Raw genomic sequence first — 21,245 nt, forward strand, 5'->3', positions numbered from 1 at the left:
TACAAGGATATTTCTCAGCAGCAGTTAAGTTTTCCTGCGGGGGCAGATTTCCTCCAAAGCAAAAAAAAGAAGACAGCACCAGCGATCCAGCGCATTTTCTAGCAATCTCTCATAACCAAGAGGTGGACAGGTTTGTGCTACTGATAGGACTTAAGCAGATCTTATGCAACAACCAATATGAATTATAATGAATGAGCACATAATGGGCATTGAAATACAGCAGCTGATGAAATGCTGATATGAAGAAATTAAACTGGAATATTAAAATGCTATCAAAAGTATGATAGATTGAAACAAAATTTTGATTCTAATTCAACATAGACAATGGATTTAGCAAGAAATTTGGTTCTTGCGTTTTGAAGGTTTATGAACTGCCCTGTTGCATGGTAACCTGGCATCGACTTTGATGACATGAGTGGCAGACATTATCTACAGATAATCATAACCTGTAACATACCTTCAGATGGAAATCAACATATTTCAAAGATAACTAAAAAAAAAAAAAAACTTTTCATTACTGACCATGACTGACTTGAGGGGATGGATTAAAGAATAATGATGGAAATATAATTTGTAACACATAACAAACAAGTATCGATACACTGACTCATAAGCAGCAAGAATACCAATATCATGCATGATACTATAATGGAGACACTGAGCTATAGGATATAGAAATGGGTGAAAGGTACCCTGGTCAGTTTACGCATCTATTGATATAATTTGAGTTCAAATTTCCAATAATACAAATGGATGTTAGCATCACCAGACTGCTTAACATATCTCCAGATCGACCTTAGCTACTTTCATGTGTTTTGACGGCAACGAGGAGCCCCAAATGCCCACACATGAAGCCTAGCTACTTCAAATACAACACAGGATGAAGAATGTGAGAGCAAACCGGAACATCTCCCAGATATGACTGATGGAGCTGGAGGAAAAGGGTCTCAGGCTTAACATACGTTTGGGCTAAAAGTGTTTCATATCTCCAGTAGATCACCTGATTCTTTACCACCATGTATCTTAAGGGATTCTAGTAACAAAGATAATGAGGTTTTACAATCACTGTGAGGCATCCTACTGGACATCACTATTTCGAGATGAGTCATAGATGGCTTCATCTGACATGATGACCCCAGTATGAATCAGCATCTTTAGATTCCAATGGGTTTAGCAAATTCAACGCAGATTTGTAAAATACGATTGGATGATCTACGATGACCCACAAAAGCATGATGGACTTAAGCAACATAAATAGATCTTCAGAACAGAAAGAGAAAAGAAAAATAAATATTAAAAAAATAATGCAGAGAATACTCAGACTCAAAGATGATAGATGAAAGAAAAAGATGTCGGAATATATAATTCCTATGCTGTAGCACAGGGATATGTCGGGATTGCTGCTGGCAACCTAACATCATCCATGGTGCTTTTAATGGGACCTAAAGATTAAAGGGGAAATCAGAAATTACAGAAAAAAAAGTAAATCATGGAGAAAATCCAAGTTGAACAGACGGGGATTGAAATAAGATTAGAAGTAGATGGAAATTTTGAAGCCTGGGTGGATCGGCGATGCCATTGAGAGGCATCGTCGGTCATCAGGTTATAAGGGAAAATGAAAATCGGAGTTCCATGGTGAATTTGAAATGAAGATAGACATTAGGAATCAATGATGCAGAATTATAAGAACATGAGAAATCGAACTCCAAACCAGCGTAAATAATGATAATAAATAAAAAAAAACAAACAAACCCGAAGATGAAAGGGATTCTTACCTGGCTTGCAGGGGTTTTGAAAGAAAGAAGGAGGGACGAACCGTGGGCCAGGCTCCTCCGGACGATCAGAAGAGGAGCTTTGCTTTTGCTTAGCTCTGCTACAGGGCTTTTCAAATTACTGGAATTCGGAGGAAAAGACCGCCGGTATCCTACCTATTCCTTCGGATTGTTTAAAGCAGAGAAAACTCCATGAATGCTTGCAGATGATAAACTTCGGAGAAAAAAATGGATGATGTAAAGAAGATGGGTTTCCTTCAGGAAAGAGAGAGAGGCTCGAGAGTAATGCGCAGGGGGTATGGAGGCCAAAAATTTTTTCGATCCCCGACCCCTCCTCCTCCACCTCTTCTTATTGAGGGAAGAGGAAGGATCTGGAAGGTGGTTTCGTTGAAGATCGAGGGCGGAGAAAAGGGGGGGCTGTTGAGAATCAGACGACAGAGAGAGGCAGCGAGCATGCAACCGTTGCAAATCCTCGCTATTTCAAAAAGGAGGTCCCCCTTAAAAAGAAATTTTTTATAAAATGGTTTTCCAAAACGAGGTTTTTAGCAAAAACAATTTTAAGAAGCTCAAAGTCATTCATTTTTTGCGTAGCTTTTCTCAATTTTTGATTTTTTATGTTATTTTTCCATTTTTTTTTGTATTTTTAGAATAAAATCCTAAAGCTTTACAAGAAATCAAAGATTGAAACTAATTTTTTTATGTTTTTGTAAAATGTTTACAACAGGAGTTTTTCTGAGAATTTTAGAAACTATTTTGAGACAATTTCTTCAGAAATGGGTTTTTGATCCAGATTTGGAGGAAATATGGATTTAAAGTGCTGGATTCGGATCCGGAGTTGATTTTGAATATATCAATATGAATTTAATTCAGAAAATCTGAAGAATGAGCTTTGAAACTGCTTTGATTTTCTCAAAAAACGGGGTTAGGGGCAAAAGGGTCATTTTTACAAAACTTTGCAAAATTTGGGGTGTTCACAGGAGGGGGGGGGGGGGGTGTTTACCTGGACTGCCGAGGGGAATGAGGTCGCCGGGAGGGCAGTGAGGGATAGAGTCGGGGGGTCGGGGGAGAGAGCAGAGAGTGAGGGGAGAGATGAGAGAGAGAGTCAGGGGGGTCGGGGGAGGCTCGTAGGCCCTCCTCTCTCCCCTCTCGCCTTTTAATAGGGAGGGGGCGCACACAGGGCCCGCCCCCTGTGTCACCGGAGAAGCCTCCTACCGTGGGCTGCCAGCCCCTCTGAAAAAGGAGTTTTCGAGGGGCTGGGCACGGGTTGGATCCGGGTCGGGTCTGTACCCGACCCGGGTCCGATCTCTTTTAAATTTTTTTTTTACTGGTTTTTACATGAAATCTACTCATTTTCCAAACTGAACTTTTGTGTCCAAAAGACCTTTTGAGTTGGTCCATTCAGACGTTTGGGGTCCTTCCCCGGTCATGTCTAAAGGAGGGTACTCCTATTACGTTACTTTCATCGATGAGTACACTAGGTATGTATGGATCTACTTTCTCAATTTAAAATCTGAAGTCTTTGACTTCTTCAAAAAATTTCATATGATAGTTAAAAATCAATTTTCAAGTAATATCTCTACTCTTAGATCCGATTCGGGTGGAGAATATTTATCAAATGAATTTCAAAACTATTTAGAAGTAAATGGAATTTGTCATCAAAGATCGTGTCCTAGGACTCCTCAACAAAACGGCTTGGTCGAAAGAAAGCATAGACACATCATGGAAACCACTAGGACACTCCTTATTTCCAAAGAAATTCCAAAGAATTTTTGGGCCGAAGCGGCCTTAACCTCAACTTACTTAATAAATAGAATGATATCTTCATCCTTACAAAATGCATCTTCATATGAAAAACTATTTGAAAGAACACTCGATTTCAATAGATTAAAAATTTTTGGATGTAAATGTTTTGTCCTTACACATAAACAGGACAAATTATCTCCTAAAGCTATTGAATGTGTTTTCTTCGGATATGGAAAAATCAAAAGGGTTTTAGATGTTTTGACTTGAAAAATAACAAACTCTATGTATCCAAAGATGTAACCTTTTTGGAAAATGAAAATGGTTTTGTGAAAACTAAAGATATTGACGAAAGTGAATATGCTTTTTTATTTGATCTTCTATCTCAAGAAGATGAGACTCCTCAAGAAGAGGAAATCTCTAATGAGTCTTTGAATGACCTAGAGGATATTCCTCTTCACAATGTTATAGATGAAAGTGATAGACCAATCCAAACCTATGTTAGGCGTGGTCAACAAACTCAGATGAGCGCCTTAGAAAAATACTCTCAAGGATCCAATATAGAAGAAACCTCTTTAAGGAGATCCGGTCGGATCTTCAATCCTCCTAATAGGTTTGTTTCCTATGAGTCCCTAACTCCAAGATATAGAGCGTGTCTAATTGCGTTGCACTCATTTCATGAACCTTCACACTATAATGAGGCCAAAAACATTCCCCAATGGGTTGAAGTCATGAACTTAGAGCTTAGTGCCCTTGAAAAGGCAAAAACTTGGGAAATAACTTTGTTACCCACTGGAAAGAAATCAATTGGATGTAGATGGGTCTTCAAAATTAAAACTAAGAGTGATGGTTCATTAGAACGTTATAAAGCACGGTTAGTAGCTAAAGGATCTGCTCAAGAATATGGTATAGATTATGAAGAAACCTTCGCACCTGTTGCTAGAATGACTAGTGTTAGGACTCTTATTGCCATTGCGTCAGTGAAAAAATGACCTATCTATCAACTAGATGTTAAGAATGCATTTCTAAATGGCGAATTAAACGAAGAAGTTTACATGGATCCCCCACCAGGAGTATGTATTGGTAAAAATAAAATTCTCAAACTTAGAAAGGCATTATATGGTTTAAAACAAGCCCCAAAGGCTTGGCATGATAGATTTAGTAATCTAATGACAAGTTTGAATTTTCGTTCATGTTATACTGACACTGCTTTGTTTGTGAAAAGTGCAGGGTCTTCAGTAGTTATTTTACTACTTTATGTTGATGATATGATCATCACTGAAAGTGATGAGCAAGGAATTTATGATATTAAGAAAGTTTTAAAAGAACATTTTGACATGTCTGATCTTGGTTTCTTAAGATACTTTTTAGGGATTGAAGTGACATACTCTCCTCGAGGGTATATTCTCTCTCAAATGAAACTGGCTGCTGACATTTGTTCTAAATCTGGTATCTCCGATGATAAGAAGACAGAAACCCCTGAAGTCATCAATGCAAAGTTAAGGTTGGAAGATGGAACACCTCTCGAGGATCCTACTCCCTACCGGCAACTTGTTGGGTCTCTAACCTACTTATCCATTACTCGGCCAGACATAGCTCATGTTGTCCACTCTGTCAGTCAGTTTCAACATGCACCTACAACCGTGCACATGAGTGCAGTCTTAAAGATCGTTAGATATATCAAAAACACCATAACTAAGGGAGTTTTTCTTTCCTCCTCCTCATCACTTGATTTAATTGCTTATATTGATGCTGATTGGGGAGGAAATCCCAATGACCAAGTCTCAACTACGGGATTTTGTGTTTTCTTAGGTGACTTTATGATTTCTTGGAGATGCAAGAAGCAGTACAAAGTATCCTTGTCCTCAACGGAAGCGGAATATCGTGCTATGGCCACTACAACCATGGAACTTGTATGGCTAAGAAGTATCCTCAGTGATATGGGCATTGTCATCTCTACTCCTTCGAAGATGTGTTGTGACAACAAAAGTGCAATTTATATTGCAAGCAATCACACCTTCCATGAGCGTACTAAGCATATTGAGATGGACTGTTATTACGTACGTGATGAATACCTGAGAGGAACCATAGCACTATCATTACGTACGTGATGAATACCTGAGAGGAACCATAGCACTACCTTACGTCACATCTGAGTACCAATTGGCGGACTTCTTCACTAAGGCCCTTGTTGCTCCTCGTTTTTTGTTTCTCCTTAACAAGCTTTCGGTTATATCCCCGTAAAGCTTGAGGGAGGGTGTTAAAATATATGTAATTCATATATATGTATATATTTATATACATATATATATGTATTATCTAAAATACCCGATAGGGGTATTTTAGTCATTTCACAAGTACCTGATAGGGGTACTTGTTTCTTTTCTTTCTTTTTTTGTAAATTCTTTTTTTATTTTTTACTTTTTATTTTTTGTATTTTTGCCCACCTAAAAGGGGCCCCACCATGGAGTCGAGGGGGGCCCCAACGGTCACATTTGTGACCGTTGGGGGCTCCCAACGACTCCATGGGAGCCCCTAGGTGGCTCTTCTTTTAAGGCCACTCCTTCTCTCCTCCTTTTGTGTATAAATAGGGGTGAACCCCTCTTGTATTCTTCACTCTTGAGAGCTCTCTCTCTTTTCAATAAGAGACATTTATATTTTTATGTTGTGTTGTCTCTTGTGGGTTTGGGTGTTAGCCCTTTTGTTTGTTCATTAGTGGATGTTGTAAGTGCTTAATGCACTCTTTGCTTTTCCGCATATTTCATTACATATATATACTTAAGTACATATGTTTTAACATGGCGATCCTACACCCAACACTTCTTAGATGAGAAGAAGACATCATACCCATAATCCAAAATTTGAGATACCGAAAAAAAGTTTAAATTGAGTTTTGAAACAACTTTAACCTTAGGAACTTGAATATTTTTTGAAATATTTTTAAAAGTTTCAATGCTTTTGATTTCCAAATTAGTTCTATCGGCGGTAGAAACATATGAACTAAGGATAAGAGAGATTTTAGATGAGTCATATGAAAGGAGACACTAGAATCAAGTATCCAAGAAAATGTACATGGAGAAGAAGATTGGAGACAGTGACACCAGAAGTATGAGATGAGGATGTCTTAAGGAATTGTTGAAGAGCCTCCGTTAATTGGTTGATAGTATCCTTAAGATCTCCTTTCTTGTTTGCTTTTTCACCCTTTTTTGTTGATTCTTCAACGGCTGTCACCTTCTTAAGCTTGGGACATTCTGATTTGATATGTCCCAGTTCATTACAAAAATAGCATATTACTCTCCTCCCGCCACCATTATTATTCCTCCCAAAATGAGAAGGTTTATATGTCTTGATATTGTTGTTGGGTCTTGACACAACAAGAAGTTCCTCACTCCCTTTGTTCATGCCAAGTCGGGTTTCAGCTTGTTGCACCTCAACAAGGGCCACATTAAATGAGGTAGTAGTGGTCCTATGCAAAATTGATGACCTAACTTGCTCAAACTCTTGTCTCAACCCAACTAGGAATGTAAAGAGTTGTTTTGTCTCAATTTGCTTTGGTCTCATTTCAATGGTTGGGCCTTCCCATTTAGACTCAAGCAAGGCCAATTCATCCTAGAGAGAGAGAGAGAGTTTCATAGTAACCTCTAATACTCTTATATCCTTGTTTTATGGTTTGAACCTTCTCTTGAAGGAAGTATTGTTATGTCAAGTCCTTTTGCACGAACGTGTTCTCGAAAAAGATCCATGCATTTCTTGAACTTCACAATGTTGGCGGCTATTGTAATTTTCATGCTATTTAAGAACCAAGATAGGATTTGAGCGTTCTCGGCTTCTCAATCCTTCACTTTAATATGATATTCTCTAAGAGTCTTTTCTCTTTCTTCATCATCGAGGGTTTTGATTTGTTTTTCATCTTTTTTTGGTATGAGTTGTAGCTCACATGTGGTACCATTCACGTACCCTCAAAGTTTTTTGCCCTTAAAGATGGTTTTCTATAGCAGCGGCCCACATTAGGTACTTGGAGTCATTTAGTTTGAATGTGATCATCGTCGTGGGTTCTTTTTCGCCCATCTTTGGCAGAAAAAAACAAATGCTTGAGGAATAACCCTTCTTTGTCGCAACCACGAACTTTGGAGAATTATCACACGATCCCATGATGATACCATGTAATGAAACAAGAAGAAATACAATAATGAAGACAATATGCACAAGCACAAGCCCACCAAGGGACAATACAAAAGCACAAAGTGCATACAATAGTCACAAAGGGCAATCACAAGAGAGAACAACACATAAAAAATATAAGATTCGTTCACCAAAATATGTTAAAGAGAAGTATACTTGAATAGCGGAAAGACCCCTATTTATTGAGCTACACACACAAAAGGGGCTAGCCGATCTAGCCATTGGGCTAGTTCCTAAACAGCTAGAATAAAAAAATAATAAAATAAAAGAAACAGAAAACAAAAAGTCAAAAGTGCCCATAATGGCCACTGCCTATTACATGCTTATGAAAAGACAAAAAATGCCCCTACATGGGTAAAACCTATTACAAAAAAAAAGTCATATATATATATATATATATATATATATATATATATATATATATATATATATATATGTGAATATACGTATATACATATAGATAGATAGATAGATATCAATACATCTTAACAGGGACTGCATCACCTCATTTGGCCGAAGCCTCCTGCCATAACAACAAAAAGCCACAATCTCAAAGTTGCCTTATTGGATAAGCAGCAAACTCGGATCTATCAACCAATCCCTAATGAAGGAGAAAAGCATAGAGACGATGACCAAGTTCCAGAAAATGAGATCATGAGATGAAGAGCATGTGTAGAGTCTAGAGTTCCACAAATCAGAGACAAAACAGAAACATAAAAAAAAACTAGCAACACCATAAGATGAAAAGATGCAGATAAGTTGGAGAAATGACAAATATACCATCAAGCACCAAACAACAGACAGAGAGGGATATACTATGACTTCTTACAAAGCACCAAGCTGCCCAGTAGTATCAAAAGACCGACTCTACATTGAGTAAAACACTGTCTAACAACCAAAAACAACAAGAAACAAAGCCTCTCTAGAACTTTAACAACATGATACACAAGAAAAATATGCATTAATAACATGAAAAAGCAATAAATCAATGGGCATTCAATAAATCAATGGGAAGAGAAAGGAGGCGACTTGGAGGTTCCATTCTTGCAAGCAGCATCGATGGATGACCAGTCACTCTCGCCCCATGGTCCAAAGCAATAGCATCCACATGCATGCCTATCCAAACCATGTGAGGCCATGAAGAAAGTCAATTTTGGAAATAGGTGAGTGATTTTTCTTTTCAATTTTTTTTTTATCCTTTTTCTCCAACTCAAGCTTCTAAGTACTTCCAGATTTTTGCTACAGTGTATTAAGACTGACTGGATCATTGTACCCATTACGGGTTTGGGTCTGGACCCGAAATCCATGTATTTATCCCAAAGTCATTGTATTGTTTGTATTGGGTCTGGATCTGATGTAACATAATGTAATATCCAGACCCAATCTAATTTACATATAGGGCACGATCCTTGTTGTTGAGGATCGTACCACTTGTTGCTACAGCCTCCCTCTTTCTCACAGGCATCTTCTCCCTCCTTAGCATCAACCGAACTTCGGTAGATAAATTCTTTCATGGTATCAGAGCGGGATCGCATCTGACTTTAGTTCAAGGGCGTGAATCCCATTCCAGAAAGTGTCTCGAGAGATTCGTCTTTTGTTCCAAGTTAGTAAAACAAAAAAAAAAAATTATCTTCCGTTTTCTCTATCTTTCCTCTCTGTTTCCTCCATCTTTAATTTCAAAACTGATCTTTTTTTCGATTCAATCCTTGGATTTCAGATCTGATTTTTGTTCCAGATCTGCTTCTCTTCTTATCGATTTTTTATTTCAATTCAATCTTTGGATTTCAGATCTGATTTCGTTCCAGATCTGTTTCTCTTCTCTTCCTATTGCAAAAAAAAAAATTTACCCACCTTCATCGTTGATTCCGGATCTGATTAGTGCATCAGATCTATTCGTGTCTTGCACCATCTGTCTCGTATTAACATCAGATCTGACTATTCACGTCAGAACTCTCATCTTACAGAACTTATTGGGTTTCAAACCTGTATACCCAATTTTCGTTAAACCTGACTTTACATCTTTGGAGTCTGCGAGAAATCTGACGAGACTCTGACCAGTACAAATCGTGCAGTCCACTAAAGGTATTAGAGAAACAGTGACCCAGATATAAAAAAAAAAATCGTGAACTCTGATTGTTTCTCTAACTTGTTGGACTGTCTTGTTGATATATTTCTCGTTCTTCTCTTCATTTCCATTTATTCTTATTCTGTTCATGGATTCTTCTTCTCTTCCATCTAGCTTCCTTGGTCAACTTATTTCCGAAAAACTCACCAACTCGAATTACTTAACTTGGAAGAGGCAACTATTGCCTTTTATTAGGAGTTTGGATCTCTCTGGATATCTTGATGGATCTGTCCCTACACCACCAGAGTTTGTTTTGCAAGAGGAGAGATGATAAAGGGGAGGTTTCCAACAAATTGGTTCGTAATCTAGAATTCACAACATGGAGGAGAAAGGATCAGGCGGTTGTGGCATATATTACCTCTACTCTTTCCCAAGAGGTATTAGTGGGCATTCCCGACGAATGCTCCGCTATGGAGTTATGGCAGAGGTTGGCGCAAACCTATTCACAGATTTCAGAGGCCAGAACCCTACATTTAAAGAAAGAATTTCAGCTCTTATCAACTGGCCAACTGGCCATGGTGGATTGTGAAATTCCTGACAAAGAAAAAGTTCAACAGGCACTAAATGGTCTTGGATCTGATTATCACATGTTGGTCACATCCCTCCTATGTCTTCTTTCTTTACCAAGTTTTGAAGATCTTCGCGCAAAGTTATTGCAGTATGAAGTTACCATTCGAGGAGAAGAGATGCATTCCAGCCATCATGATGTATTGGTTAGAGGGATGATGTCAGGATGAGGACGTGGAGGCTTTCAAGGTGGATGTGGATAGGGAAGGAATAGTCAAGGAGGACGAGGATTGTTGCCCACGCCCAACATGTCACCTAATTCTTTTCCGGGGAATCAGAGCTCCAGAAACATACCGTCATGTTTTTAATGCAATAAAAGGGGGCACATCAAAGCTAATTGTTGGTACAATCCACAGAACAAGGGAAAATTTAATGGTGTAGGATCCTCTCACAGAGGAAGAATAAGAGAAGTCTCAAAGGATGATGAAAAGGATAATGTGAAGAATCTTCTGATATTTGCTCTTTCAAGTTTAAGCTTCAAGCAGAATGAGCAAGGGACCTAGTACATTGATTCCAGGGCTGCAGCACATGTGACAGGTGATGTTGGTAAGATTTTAAAACACGTTCCTTATCGTGAAAATTTTCATATTAAAACTGGAGATGGTACTCTTCACTCTATATCTCATACTGGAAATGTTAACCTTTCACTCCCTAATTCTTCTCTAAATTTGTCCAATGTCTATCATTCTCCAAGTATTGTCAAGAACTATGTCACATGGGCGCGGGTGCGGGTGCGGGGATTCGGCACTTCCAAAAAACCCGGGTGCGAGGGTGCGATAGGGGCATATATATATATATATATATATATATATATATATATATACCATAGGTTCCCTCGGCGCGGGTCGGGGTCCAGTTATCGACCCAGCCTGCTGTGTTCTGCTGACTGTCATGATTCAATCATGTCTGAAATTCCCTGGTCTTCACGAAAAAAAATATTAGCAAAGGTTTGATGTGGTGTGTTGGAGAGTCTTTACGAGGCCTACGGCTCCACTGCCACGCCACTGCCTAGGGTTCTTCAAATTTCATTTTATATATAGTTGCACACAGATGACAGCTAAAAGAAATTTATTGGATTTGACATGTGGAAAAGAGAGGTCTACACAAGGCTACGACATCTCGTCAGGAGAAAAGTGAATACTAATAGCCACCAAGGCTACTACCATCATTATCATTTATTATGGAGAGAGAAAATCCTTGACGAAGAAGGATCTGGATCGTTGAAGCCTTGAAGGATAAAGACTTCAAAAGGCTCTTGAATTTTGGTTTTAATTTTTGAGGAAGATGGATCATCATTTCTAAGTTAACAGTGTGTTTTCCAACGCTGCGAATTAATTGTTTGGAGGCAGGAATAGCATGGGAATCTGGGATGCCAACAAAGCTCGTGAGATGTTGTGGACACAAGTGCCTCTTTATAAAACAAGAGCAGCATCAAGCAGTTGTTAGCAGTTTTTTTTTTTAAATTTCGCAGCCCATTTCGTAGGGCAATTTTTTTTTTTTACTCCAAAAAAATAGACCGAACTGACCCTGGGTGCGGTCAACGCACCCAGGATCGGGTTGACCGCATCCGATGCTGCACCCGAACCCGCATCAAGTTGCGTCAACTCGGGTGTGGCACCCTGCTAGCTGAATCCCTGTGACATAGGTCAAGAATATTGTCTTTGTCTCTAAACTTGTTGATGATACTAATTCTTCCGTTGAATTCACTCATTCTTCTGTATGTGTCAAGGATCTTCTCACGAAGAAGACCGAGAACGACAAGGAAACATGTATATCCTCAATGAACTTTCTTCTTCTTCTGTTTGTGGTGCTTCATCAAATTCATCCGCCATTCAGCCAGTCCAGCCCGTGTCGTCCAAAGATTATTTTAGTTTATCTTAGTGTAATAAGCCAGAGATTTGGCATCGTCGTTTGGGTCATTGTAATGGTTCCTTCATTAAGAAACTTGTATCGAGTGGACTTGTTCCAGAGTCTAGTTGGAGTGTTGAGTCTGATACTTCACTTTGTTTCAGTTGTCAACTATATAAGAGTCATGTTCTTCCTTTTAATTCAATAAATCAAAGAGCTTCAGTGCCTTTTGAAATTGTGTATTCTGATGGTTGGGGTCCTGCCCCACAATCTTCTTTATCTGGTAGTCGCTATTACGTAACCTTTATTAATAGTTATTCCATATGTACTTGGATTTATTTTATGAAACATAAATCTGAAGTGTTCAAACTCTTTCATTCATTTTTCGCTTCAGTCTGTAATCAATTCTCGTATAAAATTCAACATTTCCAATGTGATGGAGGAGGTGAGTATTTATCAAAGGAATTTACTGAATTTCTCCAAGATAATGGAATAAGTCGTCGTATATCTTGCCCTCATACACCACAACAAAATGGTGTGGCAGAAAGAAAACATCGGCACATTGTGGAAAGTGCCTTGAGTATGTTGCATGACACTCGCGTTCCCGTGAGTTTGTGGACGGAGGCCTTCTACTCAGTTGTGTGTATCATAAATCGTCTACCCATGACATTGCTAGAGAACCAATCTCCTTATTTTGCTCTTTTCGGAAATGTTTGGTTGTATATGTTGCGTCCATATTGATAGCTCTCAACGAAATAAGTTTCATGACAAAGCATGTATGTGCAAGTTTGTGGGATATGCTGACCAATACAAAGGGTATCGATGCTATGACCCCATCACTCATCGCATCAAAGTCTCACGAAATGTTGTGTTTAATGAAACCATTGTTGAGGACTCAGGAAGTGTAGATGGACACAACGAGGCCGTTGAGTGGTATTAGCCATGGCTTGCCCACTGAGTTGCTTAACCAGATAGAGACGTATGATGTTCCCCCGTGTCACACGTCACCTGTTGAACCGAGTGAGACCGGCGTTGAACCTCAGATAGAAGAATTGAGAAATGCGCAGGTTCCTACAATGTCTACTTCAGATGCCGCAAAATTTCAAGGAATCGTCTATGTACGACGAAACAAGAATAATGATCAGCCAATTGATGTGCAACCCAGACGAATTGGAAGAATTCACTATCCTATTGAGAGATGGGTCAGTTATAACAACTTCTTTATAGATCTGCAATTATTTTTTTCTCAGATTGAAAAGCAAGATGAACCTGTCAGTTTCTCGGATGTATACATGTCAATCAAGTGGATTGAGGCCATGAATGAGGAGATGAAAGCCTTGCATGAATGTGGAACTTGGGAGATTGTCCCTAGACCCTCAGACAAAAATGTTGTAGGTTCTAAATGGGTCTATAAGATCAAGTATAAACCTGATGGATCCATTGAACGCTACAAGGTGAGACTTGTAGCCAAAGGCTTTACTCAGGAATACAGGCAAGACTATGATGAGACCTTTAGCCCTGTAGTCAAGATGGGAACAATTCGATTAATTTTATCTTTCTCGGTTCAGTATGGTTGGACTCTCGATCAGGTTGATGTCAAAAATACATTTTTGCATGGCAGTCTGAAAGAAGAAGTGTATATGGAGCAGCCCCCTGGTTATGCAGAACACAACCCCAACACTAATGTTTGTAAATTACGAAGAGCCATCTATGGACTAAAGCAGGCCTCTCGTTCTTGGTTTGATAGCTTCTCTGTCGAAGTTCAACGACATGGATTCATTCGATCTTACCTCGATCATTCCTTATTCATCTTTCGAGATCGTCAGGTTAGTATTTTACTTCTCATATATGTAGATGATATTATTATCACTGGGAATTCTGATGAACATATAGAAGCTACAAAGGCTCTCTTGAGTCAAAGATGTTGGGGTTCTGCGTTATTTCTTGGGGGTTGAAGTAGACCGGCGGATGAATCATAAACTCAGTACTCTAGATGAGGAGGCATATGGAGATCCCAGACAATATCGCAGCCTCGTGGGTATGCTTCAATATTTCACTTTCACTAGACCAGATATTGTGTATGCAATGAATCAAGTCTCGCAATTTATGCATGATCCACGAACAGAACATATAAATGTTGTCAAGAGAATTCTTCAGTACTTAAAGGGAACACTTGGGGATGGCTTAGTTTATCATCAATCTAAGACTAAAGGCGAGCAACATAGACTAATTGTGTATGCCGATGCTGATTGGGCTGGAGATCCAGATGACAGAAGGTCTGTGTCTGGCTATTGTGTTTTTATTGATGAAAACTTAATAGCATGGAGTAGCAAGAAACAACGTGCAGTTGCACGATCCAGTATTGAGGCTGAGTATCGGTCTATGGCAGCAGATACAACAGAGGTTACATGGCTGAAACATCTTTTGGTAGAATTAGGAGAAACCATTCTACCCACTACTCTTTTGTGTGATAATCAGAGTGCCATCCAGATTTTCTTCAATCCCATTCATCACAGCCGTACAAACCATATAGAGATTGATCAACATTTTATTCGGCAAAAAGTAGAAGACAGGGAAGTTGAACCTGCTTATATTCGAACGACTGATCAGGTGGCGGATTTGTTCACTAAAGGTCTTACCAGCATACAATTTTGGTTCTTGAAGAGCAAGTTGTCCATGGTGCATGATCATGCACAACTTGAGGGAGGATATTAAGACTGATTGGATCATTGTACCCATTACGGGTTTGGGTCTGGACCCGAAATCTATGTATTTATCCCAAAGTCATTGTATTGTTTGTATTGGGTCTGGATCTGATGTAACATAATGTAATATCCAGACCCAATCCAATTTCAATATAAATATAACATATAGGGCACGATCCTTGTTGTTGAGGATTGTACCACTTGTTGTTGCAGCCTCCCTCTTTCTCACAGACATCTTCTCCCTCCTTAGCATCAACCGAACGTCGGTGGATAAATTCTTTAACAGTGTGCCCTTTATGTTGAACTAGAAGCCACTTAAAATACCAATAAGAAGAGCCGTTATGAATTCACCGATCACTTTTTATTGATCCAAGATCTCAACATGAAACAAAACATTATTATCCCTCTAATTCACACTAGGATTCCTTGACAGCTTACTAGGTATTCCACGGCCTGCATGTCCTTAAAGTGAGTGTATTTCCAATTAATACAAAAAGCTCTCTCTCTCTAACATCAAACTGTGAGCTCCCAAGCAGTGGGAGGATAATTTGATCTCTGACCGCGTGCATGTTGAAGAATGAGCCGGCGGCTCATAGGCAGTGGCTTGGTTAAGGGAACCCATCGGAGCTATAACAAAATGGAGTCTTCATAGGGAAATTGTCGCTGCTTATGGGCCCAAACCTGGGTGATCTATCCATGACTAGGATGAAGCTTGGGTGAAACTAAGTGGAGATCCGGACCGACTGATGTTGAAGAATCAGCGGATGAATTGTGGTTAGGGGTGAAATGCCACTTGAACCCAGAGCTAGCTGGTTCTCCCTGGAATGCGTTGAGGCGCAACAGTTGATTGGACATCACTGTTTCGGTGTAGGCTGCGAGAGCAGTACCAAATCGAGGCAAACTCTGAATACTAGATATAATCCCAAAACAAAATAACAGGGATAAAGGTCTGCCAGTGAGACGATGGGGGATAAGCTTCATCGTCGAGAGGCAAACAGCCCGGATCACAAGCTAAGGCCCTTAAATGACCGCTCAGTGATAAAGGAGGTAGGGGTGCAGAGACAACCAGGAGGTTTGTCTCTCATATATATATATATATATATATACTTAAGAACCGAATGAGGGAGCAAATTTATAGCGCTTTATAACTTTCCACAAAATACCAAGTTGTTTGTGTGTAGTGTTCTGTCTTTTTTAGTTTTGTCGAAATTTTTAAGCTTTCAAGGGTGTAAGGTAACCATGAAACATGGGGGTTTTTTCTTGTGACTATGGCAATGCAGTAATTTTACTATTTTTACGTCTTTTGAGGGTTGTCTGGGTAGTCATTTCAGAAATATACGGACATCAGGCACAAAGCTGGATGCCTTTCAATGGACTGCTACATCCTCTCTCTCTCTCTCTCTTCTTAATGGCTTGAGCCAAGACGGCTCATATCCTTTAGGGGGCATTCATATTGCCAGAAAAACTCTCAATGGAGCTTTAAAATCCTAGAGAAAACAGGTAAAGGAAAATTGTGATGGTGGGGCTGGACTTTTGTTTCTACATTTTTTGAGGGTCTGTTTTGCGTATCTTTTCTTTTTACTCAGAAAGAGATCCGGAGTTTGTTGGAACTGTAGATCTTGGGTGGGACCCTCAAATCTATGGTAGAAAACTGTTCCAAAGTGGTCTCCAGATCATTTTTGTGGTGCAGCATTTACTTCTGGGTTAAATTACAAAAAGTTGCTAATGAACCCACACTTTTTCTTTTGGCTGTTTATCTTCATTCTACTTAGACCTGTTAAGTGTTTATTATTTAAAGTTTCAATGCCAAAGATCAAGTAATAAAGAATGACTCTTTTACAGTACGTGGAGAAACTTCTGATAAAAAAGGATGGCTTTGAAATGGGTTCACCTGCGCTTCTCATTTGGAATGCTGTTGAGGCTAATAACATACAAAAATTATACCGCCTCCTGGTTGCTTCAGAAGTAAGTCCCAATACTATCTATGATCAGGCTTATGAACATGACCCTTGTCACCCAGTGGATACCTCAGATTTAGATGACCTCAATGGTGAGAAAAAAAAGTGTGATCAAGCACTGGTCAACTTGGATGGAGCACAAAATTGCTGGCAAGGTTGCTCCTTGATGCATTTGGCTTGTCATGGGAGTGAACTTGCAACAGCGGAACTGCTGCTACAATTTGGTGCAAATATAAATGCTCGTGATTTTCATGGAAGAACTCCTCTTCACCACTGCATTTCTATGAAAAACAATCAGTTCGCAAAGTACCTAATGAGAAGGTAAGAAAATTTAGATTGACTATCCTTGTTGGCAATTCCATTATTGTCTGTTTTTGTGCAAACAAGATACAATTCAGGCTTTGAAATAAAATTTACCAATACCAAACTTTTTGACAAAGTTCTTAATATGCTTCTTTAAATTGGTAAAAAAAATTGTGCAAAATCAAAGAAAATGCTTTGGACTTTGGCGCCACCTAATTATTACTATTTTAACTTAGTTTTTTTGAGTTCTAGGATTCTTTGGGAATTTGCCAACGAATACATGCTAGTTTAATGTGGTGCTGGTAGCTGAAAATTTTTGTATGCTTTGTCACTACCAAGTACCAAGAATTTATTCTCCAGAAGTTGCATATTTTGCTCATTTCAGAATTTTAGGCAGCCATGGCACCAACCACCCAACCTTCTATGAATCAATATAATGATTATAAAATTTTCTAATTCATACTGATTATCGTACATCCTTTTGTTGTATGTTATGCAGAGGGGCACGCCCATCAATTAAAGATGCTGGGGGCCAATCTGCACTAGAAAGGACGATGGAGCTTGGAGCAATCACTGATGAAGAGCTTTTCATTCTTCTCACAAATGATTGAAAATGATTTTAAGTTTGCATTCAAAATGTCTTCAATGTAAGTATAAGTTCAGATCTTCATGCCTTCTGACTTTTGTTGGAAATGTAGAGAGTACAGTCCTATACAAGAACTGAAATCTCATGAAGATGTCTTGGGTACATTTAACACTACAAATTCACCACAAGTTTACAAAATGCAACTTGCAAACTCCTGAAATATGAACTGTAAACGATATTGTTACATAAGTTGGCACATGCATGTGTAAATGCAACATGGTGTAGAAGGGATTTCAGTGCTTTTAGGGATGGTATGCGATACATTCCTAGACAGCTCTGATTTTGATTCGAGGAATTTGGTTCTTGTTTCCTTGGATCAAACTAATCTCCTATAGTGAATGATTCAAAATTTGCTCTCATTATGGGTGAGAGATTAATGGATGAACTGGGATTCGGCTTGAAGAAGGAACCATACATTGAGCTTCCAATCCCTCATTTGATTCCGTGCTATGTAACACGGACTCTTCTAACAAGGCACTACACCCGCTTTGCACCCACACCCATGTGGGTGCGACACTTGGACACTGCTTCCTTTGTTGCAATTGAAGTCAACCACACTGAGGTTCATTTCTGTCTAAAAGTAGATTCAGTTAACCCTAACCAAGTTCAGTTTTATCTATACAACAAAACAACAACTACGCCTTCATCCCAAAACAATTGGGGTCGGCTATATGAACCAACAAAGAAAATCATTATGGGTCTTCCACATGAATCCTTCTCCTCCATTCATTTCTATCCAATGCCATGTCCTCGGTGAGGTTCAAAGCATTCATATCCTTTCTTATCACCTCCATCCATGTCTTCCTAGGCCTACCCCGACCTCTTTTAACTAATATATTTTCCCATTTCTCCATCCTTCTAATTGGAGCATCATTAGGCCTTCGTCGAATATGTCCAAACCACCGTAAACGATTCTCTCTCATCTTATTTTCAATGGGCGCAACGCCTACCTTCTTACGTATCTCCTCGTTCTGAATCTTATCTTTTATTGTATTTCCACACATCCATCTCAGCATACGCATCTCAGCTACACTCATTTTTTGAATATGATGTCTCTTGGCAGCCCAACATTCCGTACTATATAGTAAAGCGGGCCTAATAGTCGTCCTATAAAACTTTCCCTTCAACCGCAATGGCATTCTATGATCGCACAACACTCCAGTTGCACTCTTCCATTTCATCCACTCAACCTTTATCCTATGATTTACATCTCCATCAATTTCTCCATACTTTTGAATGATAGATCCCAAATATTTGAAAGAATCATCCACCGGTATTTCGTGCTCATCAGGCTTCACTATACTCCTATCATTACTTCGTTGCTTACTAAATCGACATTCCATGTATTCTGTCTTACTCCTACTCAACTTAAAACCTCTTGCTTCCAATGTCTGTCTCAATAATTCTAACTTAGCATTAACCCCAGCTCTAGACTCATCAATCAAAACAATATCATCAGCAAACAACATACACCACGGCACATTTTCTTGAATTGATCTCGTAAGCTCATCCATCACTATAGCAAATAGGAAAGGGCTTAAAGCAGATCCTTGATGTAACCCAACCGTTATAGGAAAATTGGTTGTCACCCCTCCACAAGTGCGGACATTGGTTACTACTCCTTCATACATATAGTTTAGTTTTATCTATATTATATATAAATACATAAATGCACACACACACACACACACACACACACACATATATATATATATATATATGTATATATATATCCGCACCTCCGCACTAGTGTGGTGTTATTTTTTATTGACGAGGGATAGCATTTGTAGATTGTTAATTTGATTTATTGCATGAATTTATGCATGATGAATTGATGATATGATCATTATTTTTATTTCATTAGTGTTAACTTAAAACTGTTCAAAATTATATTTATATATACCCTCCCCGTACCCCCGCACTCAATTTTATTGAAAGTGCCGCATCCGCACCTGCACCCGCACCCGCACCTATGTGACAGATTTTGTGTTGTTAGACCTTGCATGGATGACCTCTTGTCATTCATGTTGTAAATAGGTACTCTATATTTAGTTTCTGACTTGTTCAAAATTAATAATGTCAAATGCTTTAATGAACTGGGATTCGGCTTGAAGAGGGAACCATACATTGAGCTTCCAATCCCTCTGATTTCGTGTTGTTAGAGCTTGCATGGATGACCTCTCGTCATCCATGTTGTAAATAGGTACTCTATATTCAGTTACTGACTTGTTCAAAAATAATAATGTCAAATGCTTTGTTTTTCAACAAGCATGTAGTTTAGAATCTAGATGGCTGTTGTGATTTAGTGTTTGCTGTTTTATTTTGTTTTTCTTTGACAATTTTAGTGATCTTTGTTGCAGATAAGTGGTATCACAGGAAGATCTGAGCACCATGCTCTTGGATTTTGCCACCATATCATAGGAGCATCATCCAAGGAGAAGGAAACTGCAGATATTTACACTAATTCATGTGGCATCCCAAGTTTCTGTTGGTAGGAAACTGCAAATTCCACGCTGACGGCAACAGATGACGGCTGATTAAATCATTCCCTTCATCTAGTGCTTGTTCTTGTCATTGGAGAAAGAAAATAGACTCGTCAGCATGTTTTAGTCCTGCATTTGTCTGCTCAAGAGAACGGCCATATTTAGCTAAGGTTCTAGTTTTAAATTATCAAAAAATATTCTTGTAGATTGGTTTCCGTTGATTGCTATTGTACTAACCCTCAACCAAACATTTGTTGCATATCATTAGGCCTGGGCGTGCCTTGTAAGCATTAGCGGAATGGTATCATTGTTTTGATGGATGTTGGTTATGTGGAGGTTGGGCTTGTTCCGGCTAAACGGTATTGAGGAAATTATCAATCAGAAATGGGAAAAGATATGGTTAACTCTTCTCCATCATGCACTTGGAATGGTGGAGATCAATCAGTAAATTGTGGACCTTATTCGGATTCACCCATCAGTTGTAATGGATGGTAAACGGGCTGCCTGAACGCTCTAGTAATATGATTGGAACTCTCTCTCTCTCTCTCTCTCTCTCTCTCTCTCTCTCTCTCTCTCTCACACACACACACACACACAAACACACACAGGATTGTCAAAGGGTCAAATATGGTCTGAACTCAGGTGGGATCTGAATTAAGGTGCTGGAACCAGGCCCAATTGGACCCACCATAAGAGAATCTGTACCCAGGTCCTAAGGATTACATGAATGAACCAGACCCCATATGCTGTAAAATAATATGTTTTTTAAATCTTTTTAACATTGTGAATCATAATCGGAATTTGGGTCGGGCTGGCGTCTGATATGAATTTTTATAAACCATACTTGGCTCCATAGTCTGACTCAGATTTTGATCTGACCTTATATGGTTTGGTATGAGTTGGGTTTCCCTCTCAT

The 21,245-nt window shown here is 39.0% G+C and overlaps 1 protein-coding gene across 4 annotated transcripts in view; it reads left to right on the plus strand.

Annotated features, from left to right (window-relative positions):
- LOC149832488 (ADP-ribosylation factor GTPase-activating protein AGD4-like) overlaps positions 1–20,688 on the plus strand; it is a 221,787-nt gene extending 201,099 nt beyond the window's left edge. For all 4 annotated transcript variants that reach the window (XM_090014528.1, XM_090014529.1, XM_090014530.1 and 1 more), the window contains 3 exons: positions 16,782–17,218; positions 17,700–17,847; positions 20,207–20,688. In XM_090014528.1, coding sequence (XP_089870654.1) covers positions 16,782–17,218; positions 17,700–17,811 — 549 coding nt within the window. In that variant the 3' untranslated portion in view covers positions 17,812–17,847; positions 20,207–20,688. The remainder of the gene's footprint in view (positions 1–16,781; positions 17,219–17,699; positions 17,848–20,206) is intronic.
- Positions 20,689–21,245: the final 557 nt, after the last annotated feature.

Source organism: Nuphar pumila, chromosome 7, assembly GCF_984573655.1.
Source record: "Nuphar pumila chromosome 7, dmNupPumi1.hap1.1, whole genome shotgun sequence".
In the NCBI taxonomy this organism is placed as follows: Eukaryota; Viridiplantae; Streptophyta; class Magnoliopsida; order Nymphaeales; family Nymphaeaceae; genus Nuphar; species Nuphar pumila.